The 16,807-nt window shown below is 36.8% G+C and overlaps 1 protein-coding gene across 1 annotated transcript; it reads left to right on the top strand.

The window, feature by feature from the left end:
- The first annotated feature begins 118 nt into the window (after positions 1 to 118).
- Positions 119 to 2,930, top strand: LOC121960808 (zinc finger BED domain-containing protein 4-like). Its single transcript, XM_042510670.2, has 2 exons — positions 119 to 1,577; positions 1,894 to 2,930. The coding sequence occupies exons 1-2, from the start codon at positions 253 to 255 to the stop codon at positions 2,375 to 2,377; spliced, it is 1,809 nt and encodes a 602-aa protein (XP_042366604.2). The 5' UTR covers positions 119 to 252; the 3' UTR covers positions 2,378 to 2,930.
- Positions 2,931 to 16,807: the final 13,877 nt, after the last annotated feature.

Genomic DNA, 16,807 nt, shown 5'->3' with positions numbered 1-16,807 from the left:
AATCACCGATCCGATCAATGACGTCATGGTCGTGTTGAAATTTTTTTAATCTGTCTCATTTACTCCAAACTAGTTTCACAGCATCGACATGTTTATTTGTTTGTATCCGAGAGCTAATGATTCATGATTAAAAAAAACTTCATTTTCGTCTTCGTGCCTCTTCCTGTTTTGAGTACTGTCGCTATGTGACGGACAATAAAGTTTCTTTGAATCCTCACGACAGCAACATCCTTGTTTGCGGCACAAACAAAAATGTCGGAGGTGTGGAAGTTCTTCAAAGTGAGAGAATCAGACATAGCACAAGCTATCTGCAATATATGCAACGCTACAGTACCTCGCGGGGGAACATCGGCAAAAACTTTCAACACGACAAATTTAATCAGGCACTTGGAAAAGATACATCCGGAGGAGCATGTCAAGTTCAAGAAACACAGCGCGGAGAAAGAAAAAGAAAAGCAAACTCCGAAACGGATGCTAAAGCAAACAACTTTGGACACTGCTGCTCGTCCGTATAGTCGGGACAGTGAGAAGGCAAGGGGTGGCACAAGGAGGCTGATGGAGTTTATTGTGCTGTCTGACCTGCCGTTTAATATTGTGGAGAACCCTGCATTTCAACGGCTGCTAACTTACTTTGATCCACGCTACCGCCTCCCAGGACACACGTATTGCGGTGAGACAGGTTTGAGTGAGCTACACCGGGATGTCCATTCACGTGTAGAGAGCCTTCTGATGGAGGGCAATCCTTCTATCAGTTTCACTACAGACATTTGGTCCTCAGACGTCAGCCCAATGTCACTACTGAGTTTAACGGCCCAGTGGATTGATTCAAACTTTAAACTCCGAGCTGCGGTCCTACACGCACAGGAATTCCGCGAGTCACATTCTGCTGCAGCGTTGGTGACAAAATTCGAGAACATGCTCCAGACGTGGCAGATTCCCAGAGAGAGAGTCCACGTTGTACTGCGGGATAATGCCGCAAACATGGCAAAAGCCATGCGTGAAGGAGGACTGCCGACTTTGCCATGCATGGCACACACGCTTCAACTAGCGATCCACGACGGGTTATTGGCACAGCGCATGATAACGGACATCCTCGCGACGGGGAGACGCATCATCGGGCACTTTAAACGCTCTCCTCAAGCATACTGTGCATTTCATGATGTGCAACAACAGCTGGGCCAGAATATTAAAAAGTTCCAGCAAGACGTTACCACCCGGTGGAACAGCAGCTTTTATATGCTCCAAAGCCTGCTGGGACAAAAACGCGCATTGGCTGCTTATGGAGCTGAGCATGAAGTTCCTGCTTCCTTCAATGCCAACCAGTGGGGTCTGATAGAACACATCATAACAATTCTGGAACCATTTGAGGAGCTCACAAGAGCAATAAGCTCATCCACTGCATCAGCTGCAGACGTGATTCCATCTGTGTTGGCTTTAAAACGGTTCCTGAGCAGAGATGCCCCATCAGATCGTGGTGTGGGGACTGCAAAAGCTGAGCTACTGAGAGCTGTAACCAGGAGATTCGATGGGATTGAAGATGAACCCCTCTACAGTTTGGCAACTCTATTAGACCCAAGGTGAGGAAAAAAACATTAAAAACTAAGATAATCTGCAAAATATAATTAAAATTAATATACAGTAATAAAATAATGTGATTTAGAATAGCCTTACACCCTGATTTAGAATATCAAATGTTCTGTTAATTGGATAAAATTTATTTCATCCAGCTTATATATTTGCTTTTACACAAATGCCTCAGTGTCAGTTAAACTCAAGTGTACAAGTGAAATCAAACAGAGCATTTAGTTACAGTCAGTCTTATTCTAAATTGCTCTAAAAGAACAAATGCTAAGTTAAATTAATGCAATGTTTTATTATTTTGTTTTACTAAAGGTACAAGGATCGATGCTATTCTGCAGAGCTGAAGGCACACACACGGGAGCAGCTTTTAGAGCTGCTGGATGCACAGACAGTCCCTGATGAAGCACAAGGACCTGAAGCCAGCAACGCAGATGAGCCAGCTGAGAAGATAGCACGACCCGGTTCCTTGTCATCGATGTTGGGTGAGATCATGCAAGAAAGGCCACAGCAAGCCACTACAGCAATGTCACAGCTGAATCTCTACCTGTCAGAGCCTGTCATCCTTCAGGATGCTGACCCCCTGGCTTACTGGAGAGCCAATCAGGATCGCTTTTCTGCCCTCACCACTGCTGCAAGAGCTTACCTGTCTGCACCCTGCACTAGTGTGGACAGTGAGCGCCTATTCAGCACTGCATCCAACATCCTGGATGCTCAAAGAAGCAGACTTTCAGCCAGGAAAGTTGAGATGCTCCTCTTTGTTAGAAAGAATCTGCCATTGATGTTTGAAAAGGCATAAGCATTTGGCCTAAGTAATATGGCAAGTTTACAATCACCTCATTCCATTTTGAATTTTATTTTACTTGTACTGTATAGTACTACCTGGCTGCTATTTATTTTATTTATTGGAAATACAGGTGGCCTGGGTGCCATATTTTCTGTTGACCTGGGTGTCATTATTTATTTTTTAGTTAAAATGGTAGCCAGTAGCCAGTGTTCTGGTGCAGCATTACTGCCCTTAATTTTGTTAATCACTAAGTTGTGTATCAGTGTTCTGAGGCAGCATTACTAATACTGACCTAGTGCCCTTTATTTGCACAAGTATGACTGTTAATTAATGTTTTGAGGCAGCAATACTGTCTTTTATTTGCACAAGTGTGTAACTGTTAATTTCATGGATGTATATGAATGTTTTGAGGCAGCCTTCTATTTGTACTAGAGTTACAGTCTGTGACTGTTAATTTCATTGATATGCTGCTGTATGTTTGAGGCAGCATTACTGTCCTTAATTTGCAGTATTTACTTGTTACAGGAAAGTAATTAATTGCAATAAAGTAATTTAATTACTATAAGTTGTGCTAATTATTTTTGTCTTGGGTTATATTTTTGATTGTCCAGACTGAACTTAACTGAACCTGTCAGTCCTTTAATGCCCTCCAGAGGTCATTGATGTTTAACCCTTGTATCTCAGTCAGACTGGGGCATGGCAAGATTGATACTCAGGAAACAGCACATAAGTATATAAGTACATAAACACAAGTAATTTAAATATTGCTCCTCACGTGATCGGATCGGTGATCGGTTATCGGTTTATTTAAACTCACTGATCGGTGATCGGCGATCGGCCCAAAAATCGTGATCGTGTAAAGCCTAGTGTTTACTGTAACGTGATTTAAAGGAAAGAGTTTTACCTTCAGATTAAGATCATTTCCTCTGTGTTGATACTGGCCTGTTTCAAACTCATGATGTGGCAGCAAACCTCCTGAGCCTGGCCATCCACTCTTCATCACATCAAGTATTATTAAAGAGCATTTATCATCACCCTGCTAATTACTGCTGGCCTGTTTTCTATCGCAGTCTGACTGGTGCATCATTATATTATTGGAATTAGTGTAAAGAGATAGAGATCTGCACACCAGGAAGCTACCATTAAAGGATTTTATTCTGCAAAACAAGCAATGTTTTGAAGCATTTAAAGCATTGAATTATACAATATATCAATGTGAAAGTACATAACACATAATAAATATCATCAGGAGCAAATATCAGGGGCACAAACACAGCATGCACAACACAGCTGTGTGTGTGTCGTGATTTTAGGCACTATCTCTCTCTCTGTATATGTGTACATATATATATATTTTTTTTTATGTATTATACTTATATATTTTCTTGTAGTTCTGTCTCTACACAAAATCAGCACACCTATAATGACACTAAGGAAAATGTTAGCCAAGTATACTTTACCTTATGGTAAAATAACACAGCCCTTTACCTGTGAGGAGTTTTACAGCTCCACACTATAAGGAGAACTGAACCGCCAACCCCAAACATGTGCCATCACTTCCAACTCACAAGCCATCGGAAACCAAACGGGAATGTTTAAAGGAGGTCTGACCAACTCAGAGTGTTGCCTGCACACCTAAGTAGCAGTCGCAAGGTCTGTATTATGACTCCTGCTCCTTCCTCCCTCCTTGCAGCGGGCCAGAAGCAGATGGCTCGTGGCGTTCCAGCTGCTCCCCCGGTTCCTCTGTCTCCATCTCAGCCTCCTCGCACGAGGCTGTTAGAGAGAGGGGCAGAGGAGGAAAAGGTAGAAACAAGTCAAACAACTTCAGTGAGAAGAATGAGACAAGTCATTTGGGTTGTGGCAGCTCCATGAGGTCACTCTGACAACAGAAGACCATTCACAAGTCGGTCGTGTTTTTTTTTCAAGGACATAAATACATCCACGTCAACTTTCTCATGTTCAAAGTCTGTGCACTAAAAATGCCTACTGGGATTCTTCAGTTAGTCATTTCCTGTATTGTGCTGGAGAGGATACTTCTCAATCTGAAAGACATTAAACATCGCAAATACTACTGCAATACAAAATTGACATGTACTACAAAGTGTTTGCTAGAACCTGTGTTAAAATTCACAGTTTTACCTTCTGATAAAGATATTTTCTTCTGTCTTGATACTGGCCTGTTTCCAGCTTCAGAGAGTCAAATTCCTGTGGCAGCAAACCTCCTGCGCCTCGCCGTCCACTCATCATCAGAACCATTATTATTAAAATAACATTTAAAATGACCTTGCTAGAAAATGCTGTCAATGTTTGTTGCAATAATATCAGGCGGTTTATCAATGCAATATCATTGTTTGAACAGGATTTGCAGCTAGAACTTGTAAATGAGATAACAGAACTTAATTTGTTCAAAAAATTTTTTTTGTTGTAAAGTTGCCTGATGAAAATAAATATATTCTGACTTGTATGTATCTGGCATGCTTAGAGTAATTAGAGTGTGCGTCCACATAATTTTGTTCATGGTGGACCTGTTAATGGTGGACGTGTTGATCACTAAACCATCTAAACTGTGTTGCTGCTGAACTCGCTCTGATGACTCAATAACAGACAGAAATGGCTTTAGGACTCGTGTTGTAACAAATGATTCTGGTGTACACTGTTTACATAAACTATACCTTGTTGACTTTGCTGCTACTAATCACACCACTGTGTCACTCTTACCTTGTCATTTCACAGTTTTTATTTTATTTCTATTCAAATCTCTTTTTTACTTACCTGTATATCTTGGATTTTCACTGTACCATTAACCTGTTCATTTATGAGCCTTACCGTTGACCTTTTGACATTTCTGGCATTGTCTCCTTTTTTTTGTACCTTATTGATAATCTTTAGTTTATTTTTAGCTTTATTTGCATGTTATATATTTGCACTCTCTTCTTCTTCTTTGTAGTGCAGCTGTTGTACAAAAAATTCCCTCCCCACAAAACAAAATACTATCTTTTTACCTTCTCTATATATCTGTGACTATTACTTTCTTTCTGCTGCTGCAACACCTGAATATCCCCTCTGGGAATCAATAGAGGCTTATCTTATGAATCATTTTATTATGGATATTATATGTAGAGTAAATTATCAACAGCTCGTCAGTTAATCACTTTGTAAATGCAATGCATCCTTTTATCAGGAGGATTCTGGCAGCAGCAGCTGATCAGCACAGAGACACACAGACAGGTGAGCTGCAGGCTCTCAGGTGAGCTCTGATGTCATCAGCTACCTTCAGACTGCAGGAAAATCACATTTGTTTCTCAAATCAGATCCTGAAGACAGACTGTCTCCACTGTAATCTGACACTAATCAGATTTACTGGACATAATGTTGAAGAAAATGGAAAGGTACGGTGTATGAGGTGTGGTGCTAGATTGGCTAAAAAGCTATGTGGGGAACAGACAACAGTTTGTACAGATGGGTGACTTTAAGTCAAATTGTCTGAAAATTACTTGCAGGGTCCCACATGACTCAGTTTTTGGACCAAAATTGTTTGTTTTATACATCAATGACATCTGCAAGGTATCAACTATTCTGAGACGACACTAATAGATTTCGTGATGAGAAAATTTGGAAATGGTATCAGCTAAAGTGACTAAATTAAAAGTATAGTTCGATTAAAATAAACTGTCTTTAAACCTGAACAAAACTAACTTTATGTTGTATGGAAATCGTAAGACTGACACACAAGTCCATGTGATGATTGATAAAGTTATGATTGAAAGAGTACATGAGAATCCATTTCTGGGTGTCAGACGACAAAATCTGCTGGAAACCCCATACGAAATAAGTGTGTTCCAAGTTAGCAAAGAGCATTGAAGTTTTGGACAAAACACGACACATTCTTAACTACAAAGCACTACATATCCTGTATTGTACATTTGTACTGTCACACTTAAATTATTGTGTGGAGATATGGGGCAACACCTACAGAAGCACCTCACATCAAAATATGTACACTACAAAAGAAAGCCATGAGGATTATTCATAATGTAGGAAACTATGAGCACACCAACGCACTGTTTCTACGATCTAATGCCTTAAAGTGTATAGACCTGATTGAATTCAACACTGGAAATATTAATGTTTAAAGCAAGAAACAACTCACTTTCAGGTAACAGTAAAAGACTGTTTCGGGGCAGAGATGGGTGATATTTCTATAGAGGGAAATTAATTTTAAATCAACCATCTGTACGCACAACTTTTAAAAGCATTTGTGTGTGTGTCGTTGTGTGGGATGAGTCTATGGAGTAGTGTAGATGATGGGATCAGACACAGTAATAATCTGGCACAATTTAAAAAGAGATACAGAAGCATGATTCTGGAAAGATAATGAGACCAGGAAGGAGGAAATATGTAAAAAAAATTGGTTAAAGAAATGGTTATAGATTGGCATGTCTAGTATTGTTTATTATACATATAACTGTTGTAGTATAATTATGGGTTATATGGCATTATGTATTATACTTTATATATTGGTATGTCTAATATTGTGTATTATATTTAACTACTGTAGTATAATTAAGGGTTATGTGGCATTATGTATTATACTTAATATTGGTGTATCTATCACTAGGTACTAAATATAACTGTTGTATTATAATTACATTGTAAATATGATTGTGATTATTGTCATAGTACTGCATATAGCACATATAATATAGTATAGCTTGGTATGCATACGGTCATGCATTATTTGCCATTATATATTATATATAACAGTTGTATTATAGTTACGTCATAAATGTGATTAAAGTTAATGTCTATTATCATGTGTTATATAATGTAAAAGACAACATTTTATTATGGTACGTATTATAGTGCATACTATAGACACAGTGGGAGTGGGGGTAGGACTAGATAAGCTGATAGCTTCTTCCTACTCCCTTTCAAACACAAGACAGTGGTGTTTTGTAGATAAGTTGTAACTACTGAGTAACAGTTACAGAGGTAACAGAAGAAAAACGCTTTGAGTGGGTCTAACCCACCGTAACCAAGACTTATCATGACTCAGTCACAGTAACAAGAGTAAGAGAAGGAAAGAGCTTCAGGAGGCTCCGCCCACCCTAACCCTAACCCTTCAGAAATGTTACATCCAAATGTGGTTCTTGTTGTTTAGATGATAATAAGATATCAAACACTAGTTTATATTTTCTGGAAATTGTTTTTATATTCTCTGATGTAACGAATGAATAAGATATTGAAAATAACAGCATTAGAATTACATCAGCTTAAGTAAAAAGGGATTTGACAGGAACATTTCCTTTAGACCCCCTGAAGCCTTTTCCTCAATTAACACACATTTTCACATACATGTTTAAGCAAATTTAAATAATGAGTTAAAATACTTTCAAATGCTTTCAAACATCCTGAATATCAAACTTGTGAAGGTAAATTTTGTTTTTGTTTTTTTAAGAAACAGAGTGATATGACAAAAGACCTTTCAATACTTATGGAAATCCTAAAACTTTTAATATAAATCCTTAAATGTGTAAATTAGATGCTTTTTATTTGAGAAACAGTAAAAGAAATGGCAGAGAGGACTTATGATAACTCAATAACAGTAACAAGAGTAAAAGAAGGAAAGGGTTTTAGGAGGCTCCGCCCACCCTAACCCTAACCCTCTGGAAATGTTCCATCCAAATACAACAAACCAACAACAATGTAAAACTGATCTGTAAACTTTTAAAATTGCTTTGAACTTATTTTTAATTCAAACACTGAGATGTACATTTAAATAAAGACTATCAATACTAATTTTGAAAGAATATTTCTTGTCCTTTCTTGAGTAATTATAATAACCTAAATGGTGCTTTTAAATTGAAAGAATAAATGGAACATTTCCTGGAGACCCTCCTGAAGCCTTTCCTTCTTTGACACTTTTCAAATTTATTTTTGATGAAACTTTTGATGAAACTTTTGAAGAAAGTGGAAGAGGATTAAACAGTTATAACACTTATCTTTACTATCTACATTTTTTTAGAAGAGGAAAGAAGACTTCAAAGTCTTTCAATAACTTACGTCTTAAACACACCATTACTTATCTATAAACTCAACTCATCATTTATCTATTTCCTTAACTAATAAATACTTTAAAATAAATACAAAAAATACCATTACTTATTGATAACCCAAACTTAACACATGTCTATATCCTAAACTTAACACAATCTTATTAATAATCACACTAATACTTATGAATTTTGTTAACCTGTTAAAATTTTTAGCACTACGTACTTTTTATGCAACTTCGTCATAATCTTTATTGTTGATATTTTGTTTTCTTGACTCTTAACATATTCTGACTCTTTCCTACTTTTCATTTCAACTGAAACAATTTCCCTCTGCAGGAAGATCAATTTTATCTTACTTTTATTAATTTATTGTTTAGTTTCTCTGTTTACCTGTAATAATTAGATTTATCTAATCGTATTTTATTTGTATGGGTCATTATGTTATGGGAATGATTTGTAAGGTAAATTAACAACAGCTAACCCATTGTTCTCGATATACCCGTTATGCTATTTGTTGCTTTGTCTTGTTATTTATTTAATAATTGGTTTTATAGCACAGTTTTTGCCCTAGTTTTGAATATTCTTTTTTTCTGACTTACGTTATATTTTCATTAATAATGTGCAGTGTAAAATATATACAGTCAAACAAAAATGACTACACCTCCATCAGAAACAATGGAAGGAGGAGCTCTGGAGTAAGCCAAAACTCAGAAATTATGTTCAAATTAAAGAAAATCACTACACAAAACCTTATTTAACATCAAACTTAAGAAAGGGGACAGAGGCCCCTGTGTGCTCAGTTAAGATCTGGTAGCTTGCCTCTGGGTGTGATATGTTGAGTTGGCTCTTTAAGGACAAGATTTACGCCTTAGCCAGATTCATTGAAATGCATGGACATTACTCCAGAAAACACTGTATCCGGTATAATTGTCTATTACTGGTTTGTATATTAAGAAATGCTCCTTGTATAATATATATTTTGTTCTGTGGACGTATTAGAAAGGGCTACGCGACCGTCTTTGTATTGTTTTTGTTCTGTATTGTTATCGGCACAACAAGTCACAACACTTAAATTAACTAATCAATCGATAAATCAATCAATATGATCAATATTACATGTACTATCATGCACAGATTACTTTTGTGTTTCCCTCAGTTCAGTGTAAGCTGTTTTCTGTGCTGGTGAACTCGCTCTAATGTCTCAGTAACAGAAGCAAAGGGCTTTAGGAGGGTCCAACCCTCCCTAACCCAAACCCTTTGGCAATGTTCCATCCAAATATCTGCTTCCTGTTGTTCAAAATGCAATACTTGATACCAACCAGGGAAGAAAATGCCAGAAGCAAAGCAGCCAATCAAAGTGGTTTTACAAGTTTCAGCCACAAGAGGTCAGGAGTGCTCGGTACAAGCTCCATAACAGGTTCCCAGTGGAGTTACTGGTCACTGGTGGAACTATGGAGCATGTTTTGATCACTGGGCTCCAGTTTAGTTTGTGTCTTGTGCTCTACTAGCATGTGCAAAAGCACTTATATGTACGTGAGTGACACCATACACATTTCTATCGTCCAAAAAAACAAATCAATTCATATTACTGACCTGTTGTGTAAACATGGATGTAAAACAGTGCAAATTCACTACAATCAATTATTCAGTTCCCAAATATCTCTTAATATCCAAATTTACATTCTCTGTGATGATGATGACTGAGGGTGACAAGACTCGGAGCTGTTTATTTAGTCTCTGAGTCAGCTGCACAGCTCAGTATCCTGATGACTTTCACAATAAACTGCTAAGATTGAACTCTACTCTGACAAAAGAGTGCAGGCTGTGATATTAGTGAATGAGACCTGTGAACTCCTGACCTCTTGTGGCTGAAATCAGACTAACATCAGATCAAATACACATCAAATTTGTTGCATCATGGGAAATGATTTCTGTTCAGTCATGACATGAACATAATGCAGTGTAGACGATCCTAAAGTCCTTTGACTCTCTTTTTGAAGTCAATCTTCAGGTTTCTATTTCTGTTTTTGTAGTTTTTTGTAATTACAATTTTCTACATGTAAACTAATCTCAGATTGATGACGTATGTCCCAGTAACACGGAACAAGGTTTTGAAATTATACAGATCTAATTCTATTATTATTAGAATAACAAAACATATCATATTATTAACACCTTTTGGTAATGTTCTATCCAAATATCTGTTTCCTGTTGTTCACACACTAGTTTTACAATCTAACACCGGTCTGTACTTTTTATTATCTTTAACAGAAAAAAAACTCATTTATATAAATCTAAAAAATCTAATTTATAGTAAAAAAAAACTTTATTAAAATAAGATTATAATTTTATTAAGACATTTTACACTCTATTTTTAAGGATGTTAAATAAACTTAAATAAACAAAATATGTGTTAAGAAATTAGGTAAATTTCATTAATGATGTATATGCTAATGCTTTTTAATTGTTTTTGTAGATGGGTTGTAACTACTGAGTAACAGTTACCGAAGTAACAGAAGAAAAACGCTTTGAGTGGGTCTAACCCACCATAACCAAGACTTATCATGACTCACCGTACCGTACGTCACAGTAATAAGAGTAAGAGAAGGAAAGAGCTTCAGGAGGCTCCGCCCACCCTAACCCTAACCCTCTGGAAATGTTACATCCAAACATGGTGCTTGTTGTTTCGAAAATTATTTGCTATCATATGCTTAGTCTGTAGTTTCTGAAAATTGTTTTCAATTACTCATCAATAAAAATGAAAAAATGCTATTTATTTCAACAAATGAATTTAATATTGTAAATAATGACTCCGGAGGAATTACATCAACTACAGTGAAAAGAGGTTTGAATGAAACATTTCCTTGAGACCATCCTGAAGTCTTTTCCTTCTTTTACACTTTTAATCAATATGTTTTAATATATACATTTTTAAACCAGTTAAGTTAAAGATTTCCTTTTACCTGCAAAAATCCTAAAGTTTGAACAAATATATGTACATTTGTGAGGAGTGAACTGAAAGAAATGGCAGAGGAGACTTATGATAACTCAGTAACAGTAACAAGAGTTAGACAAAGAAAGGGTTTTAGGAGGGTCCCCCCACCCTAACCCTGACCCTCTGGAAATGCTCCATTTAAATTTAACAAACCAACAACAATATGAAACTGCTCTGCAAACTCTTAAAATTGCGTTCAACCTATTTTTAATTCAAAACCTGAGATTTAAATTTAAAAAAGACTACAAACAAAGATTGTAAAAGAGTATTTCTTTCTTAATTAAAATAGCCGAGACATAGCTTTAAAATTAAAAAAATGAATGAAACATTTCCTGGGGACCCTCCCAAAGCCTTTCAGTCTTTTACATTTTTGAATTTTTAATTTTTAAAACTTTTTAAAGAAAGTGGAGAAAAAAAGATTAACAACGCTTAACTTTACAATCTACAAAGAAGTTTCTTGTTTTTCATGAGAGGAAAGGGAAAGAGTTGAAAGCCTTATAAGTAGTTACTTATATCCTAAACTTACCATTACTTATTAATGACCTAAACTTAACACTTCACACACAACAATATCTAAACTTATCATGATGTATTTACAACCTACACTTTTCTATACTTGTCAATATCTTATACTTAACCTTACTTAGTATTTACAACCTGCACTTATCACTTATCTATAACCTAAAATAATCAATACTTATCCTTAAACTTACCCTTAGTTACTTTAGTTCTTATCCAAAACTTATCAGTAACTTATACTTACTTATATATACTTATACTTGTCACAACTTACAGCATAAACTTATCACTTATCTATAACCTAATCTATATTTATATCTTAAACTTACTATTGAAAATTTTATACATATCAATATCTTAAACGCATTGTTACTTATTTAGAACTTAAACTTATCCCTTACCAATAACTTAAACTAATCTATACTTGTCTCTTTAACTTACATTACTTATCTATAATTAAAACTTAATAGTTATCTATGTCCTAAAGATACCTATTAATATCTTAAACTTATCATTATTTATCTACGACCTAAACTTATCACAACTTATCATAAACATATTACTACTTATTAACATCTTATCTTATTAAATTATCAATACATCGACATACAAAAGTTTTTTTTTTATATAAAGCAGGAAAACAAAGAGCTGTAGAGGAAGATTTATAAACGTGTGTGTGTGTGTGTGTGTGTGTGTGTGTGTGTGTGTGTGTGTGTGTGTGGCGGTGGAATTGCCACTAAGTATACTTTACCTGATGGTGCAGTAACGCACGCCCTTTACCTGAGAGGAGTTTCACAGCTCCACACTGTAAGGAGAGTTAACCCACCAACCCCAAACCTCAGACATCACCTGAGACTGACTAGCAAGTGGAACCCATGTGGGCATGGCCACAGTAGGCCTGCCCAACACGGAGAGTGTTACCTGCACATCAAAGCGGCGGTCGCGAGGTCTGCGTCGTCCTCCGGCAGGTGGCTGGTGGCGTTCGGGGCGTCTCTGAGGCGCTCTCTCTCTCTGACTCGGCCCAAAAGGACGCAGCTTTTAGAAAGATGGGCAGAGGGGAAAAGAGTCAGAAAAAGCTCCAACGAGTTCAGTAAGAAGAATCAGACGAGTCATTTGGGTCGAGGCAGGTCGTGGAGGTCACTCTGCCGACAGAAACACCACGACCACTCACAAGTCAGCCCTATTTTCTTGAAGGAAAAGTAATCCCTCCACACGAACTTTCTCACGTTAAACCATGTGCTCGAAAAATGCCTACTGGAATTCTTCTATGAGTGATTTCCTGTATTTTCACAATCACTGTATTACTCCACAGAAGGCACTTCTCTGTGTGTGTGCACATTTACAGCAGAGTGTTAGGATGGACTACTTACTCCCGTCGGGGCAGCCTCCTGCTCTCCACCCTGTGGGCCTGAGGTGGACGGCTGGGGGGTGGAGCTCCTCTCTGGCGGGGCAGCGTTCACCTGATGGCCGGAGGTGGACGGCTGAGGACTGGAGCTCCTCTCTGGCTGAACAGGGTGCACCTGTGAGCAGGGCTGGGGAAAAGAAAAGGTTTTCTACATGTCTTGCAATAAAAACATGGATGATTTGGCACAGATTCACAAATGTCAAAACTCAGAATTTAAATTTTGCGTTCTTTCCTTATCATTCAGTCGAAAATCATTTTGAATTCAAGCCTACACCAACTAAACAGAATCAAACCGAGTCTTGAGGCTCCTTTAAGATTCCCATCCTTACCTGTGAGCCAGAGGTGGAGGGCTGGGGTCTGGAGGCCGGGGGCTCCTCGCTGGATCCAGAGCTGCTGTCCTGCTCCCTCTTCCTCTTGTTGGTTGGCTGTTATTGAGACAGACAGAGAGAAAAAGGGAAGGTTAGGTTTGGTTGAACTCTTTAAGTTAAATCCCTTTGAGACTGATGCAGTAGAGTGGCACAAATCAAACTGATCATCATGTTAGGATAGAGCAGGTCTGACTGTACTGACTCTGTATTTTTTATGCTATCAGGCTCTGCTTGTTCCAGTTTGTTATTTGCCATCAGCTCCTTTCTAAAACATTTGATTGTTTTCTGTTTTCTTAAATATTTACAATTAAAAGTAACTGGTACTGCAATAAAATCAAAAATATATTCTACAAAGCTTTGTTACATCCAGTCCAGTCCAATTATTAGCTTCAAACAAAGGTGTGTTGTGTATTTTTGTTTTTAGGATTACAACAACTATAAGAAAATGAATATTTTTTGTGACCAGCCGCAAAGAAAAATCAAGCCACAAAATACATCTATTAATTTTCGGGCAAGATACTCCAGACATCCGTCTCCCCGGCAGCGCCTTCCAGCTCCCTCTGGGGGATCCTGAGGCGCTCCCACACCAGATGAGGAGATATATAATCCCTGTTCTGGCTCTAACCCTGGGTCTCCTACCAGTTTAATGTGCCCAGAAAACCTCTAACAGGAGGCACCCAGGACTGTCAGGACGCATCCTGATCAGATGCCTGAACCACCAAACGCATTGCTTTGATTTCTGTGGCTGTCAAACAAGACTTATAACAAAGTTTAACATCACACATCTGATACAAAACCACACAGTAATACAACTGTGCTGAATTGAGATTTAAAATACACTTGTTTATCTTCATTGCAGGAACCATCACAGATATCATCCAGTATCGGATAAACCGGTGGTTTCAGTTAAAAACAAAAAAAATCACTGGTTTCTTTTCTGCGAAACCACAAGGCATAGCATTAAAAGTGGTAATATGAAAATTAGATACTTGTCTAACAGGAAAGTTTTTTAGGAAAAAATCCTGTGATGCATAAAACATTTTATGTTCCAACAATTTCATACCACTTTCTTGATAAAAGTACTGTTATTTACAATATGCTTACCATAAACGCATGATTTTTTTTCTGGTCATTAAAAGGTGCCAAAGTAAAATTAATACTGTTATTTGCAAAATGATCATTCATTTACCCAAAGTGGTGATAAAATTTACACTGTCAGTTTACTTGTTCAGTTATTTTTGCAGGCTTGTTTTGTCTTTTTTCAAATTTCAGTTTTGTTCTTAATGTTAGCTTATTAATAGTGACACTACAAATTGATTAGAAACTTGAAATTTAAAAAAGCCTTAAAGGACTTTCAAAGTGTTTAAAATGAATAATCCTTGTCTTTTAACTCTATCTTAATTATTTTATGTTAGGGTTGGACTGAAATATGCTAAATAGAAACTAGAATTCATGAATTCCGAGCTAAAATTAAGTTAAAAAACAAACTTTACACAACGAACATGGGACTAGCTAATGAAAAAAGACCTGCAAAAAGCATTACATTTATTTAAAGCGGTTATATACTTATATTTTCCATGTTGACATTGTATCGCTGAGATTATTCGCTGAGGTTGTTTTTGCAGTTGAAGCTTTAAGCTAGCAAGTATGAAACTTTGTCACCTGCTAGCTAAAATAAAGTTAGCAAACAAACTTTACACAACGACCATGGGAATATCTAAGGAAAAGAAACCAATTACATTAATTATGACTGTTAGATACTTATATTTCCCATGTTGAAATAATACAAATTAGATCATTCAGTGGTCTGTGGCGGTTGTTTTTGCATTTGAAGATTTAAGCTAGCGAGTATGGAACTTTGTCTCCTGCTAGCTAAAATTAGGTTAGCAAATAAGCTTTACTTGAAACAAGCATATTTAATGAAAACAAAACTGCGAAAAGCTTTAAAACGATTTAAAATGGTTATTTCTTACAGTTTTCGGTGCAATTGAAGTCTGTCACTGGTCCTTTGCGGTCGTTTTTGTGGTTGAACATTTTAGCTAGCCAGCCTGAACTTTGCTAATGCTAGCTAAAATTAGGTTAGCTAACAAGCTTTGCTCGCCGAATAAAGGCAAAACTAAAGAAAAGTTTCAATTTATTTATAACGGTGCATATTCTTACCTTTTCCATGGTGAAAAGTAAAACTGGTATCCGTTTCTGGTGTCTTTGGGGTTGTCGCTGTGGTCTTTGGTTTTATCTCGCTAGCTCAGTACTTCTCTCTCTGAAATCAGGAGTGAAATGGTGCCGAATGTTAGAACCTCCAGTATATATATGCATTCCATAGAATCCCAGAATCCCACATCAAAGCAACTATGATGACGCGCTATTGATGTTTTATTTTTATCTGAACACCACAGAGGTTTCACAATAATTGTACAAATCATTCCCTCACTAATATAAAAATATTTTACAGTAACAGTGTGTGTTGCATACAATCGTTAATATATGTATTGTTCAACATGTTTTCTCGTGCTGCATTCAGACACCTTTCATAGGCTATTTAACCCTTTGAAACCTGAGCAAATTGGTGTGCTTTCTTCCAGAAACATGGGAAAAAGGCAATGAACAAGCCAGAAATGTGTAATGTGAAATAAGTAAAAGTTGATGAAGAAGAGTAGTTTTAAGGGGGTGTTAGAACCTAAAAAAAACCAACCAGGCAAATGTCCAAAAAACTTGAAGTTATTATGATATATTTACAATGATGTTTCAGGGAAGAAGCATACTTTTTACACTTTTTCCTGAGGGGTGAGGAATTATATAGTTGTTGTTTTTATTTTTCTTTCTTTACTCTTAGGTATTTTCTTGTTGTTGTTGTTTTGTTGTAATTTTATGCCATTTTTGGGCTATGTCTTGTTAAGTTGCTTATTGCCGTCTCCTTGTTTTTTGAGAGAAATCATACCAATTTGCTCAGGTTTCAAAGGGTTACATAAAACTTGTACTAGAATCCCACAAACGGATCATTTTGTAATCGCTTAACAATTTGAAGTCATGTCAAACATTAGTTTTGCACCCAAATACTGTATTACGAGGAAAAATCCCATTAAAAAACAACTTAATTTG

This window comes from Plectropomus leopardus, chromosome 14 (assembly GCF_026936395.1).
Source record: "Plectropomus leopardus strain MGB_pleo_1.0 chromosome 14, ASM2693639v1, whole genome shotgun sequence".
Taxonomy (NCBI): domain Eukaryota; kingdom Metazoa; phylum Chordata; class Actinopteri; order Perciformes; family Serranidae; genus Plectropomus; species Plectropomus leopardus.
The sequence above is the reverse complement of the archived record's forward strand: the minus strand, read 5'-3'. Positions and strand labels throughout refer to the sequence as shown.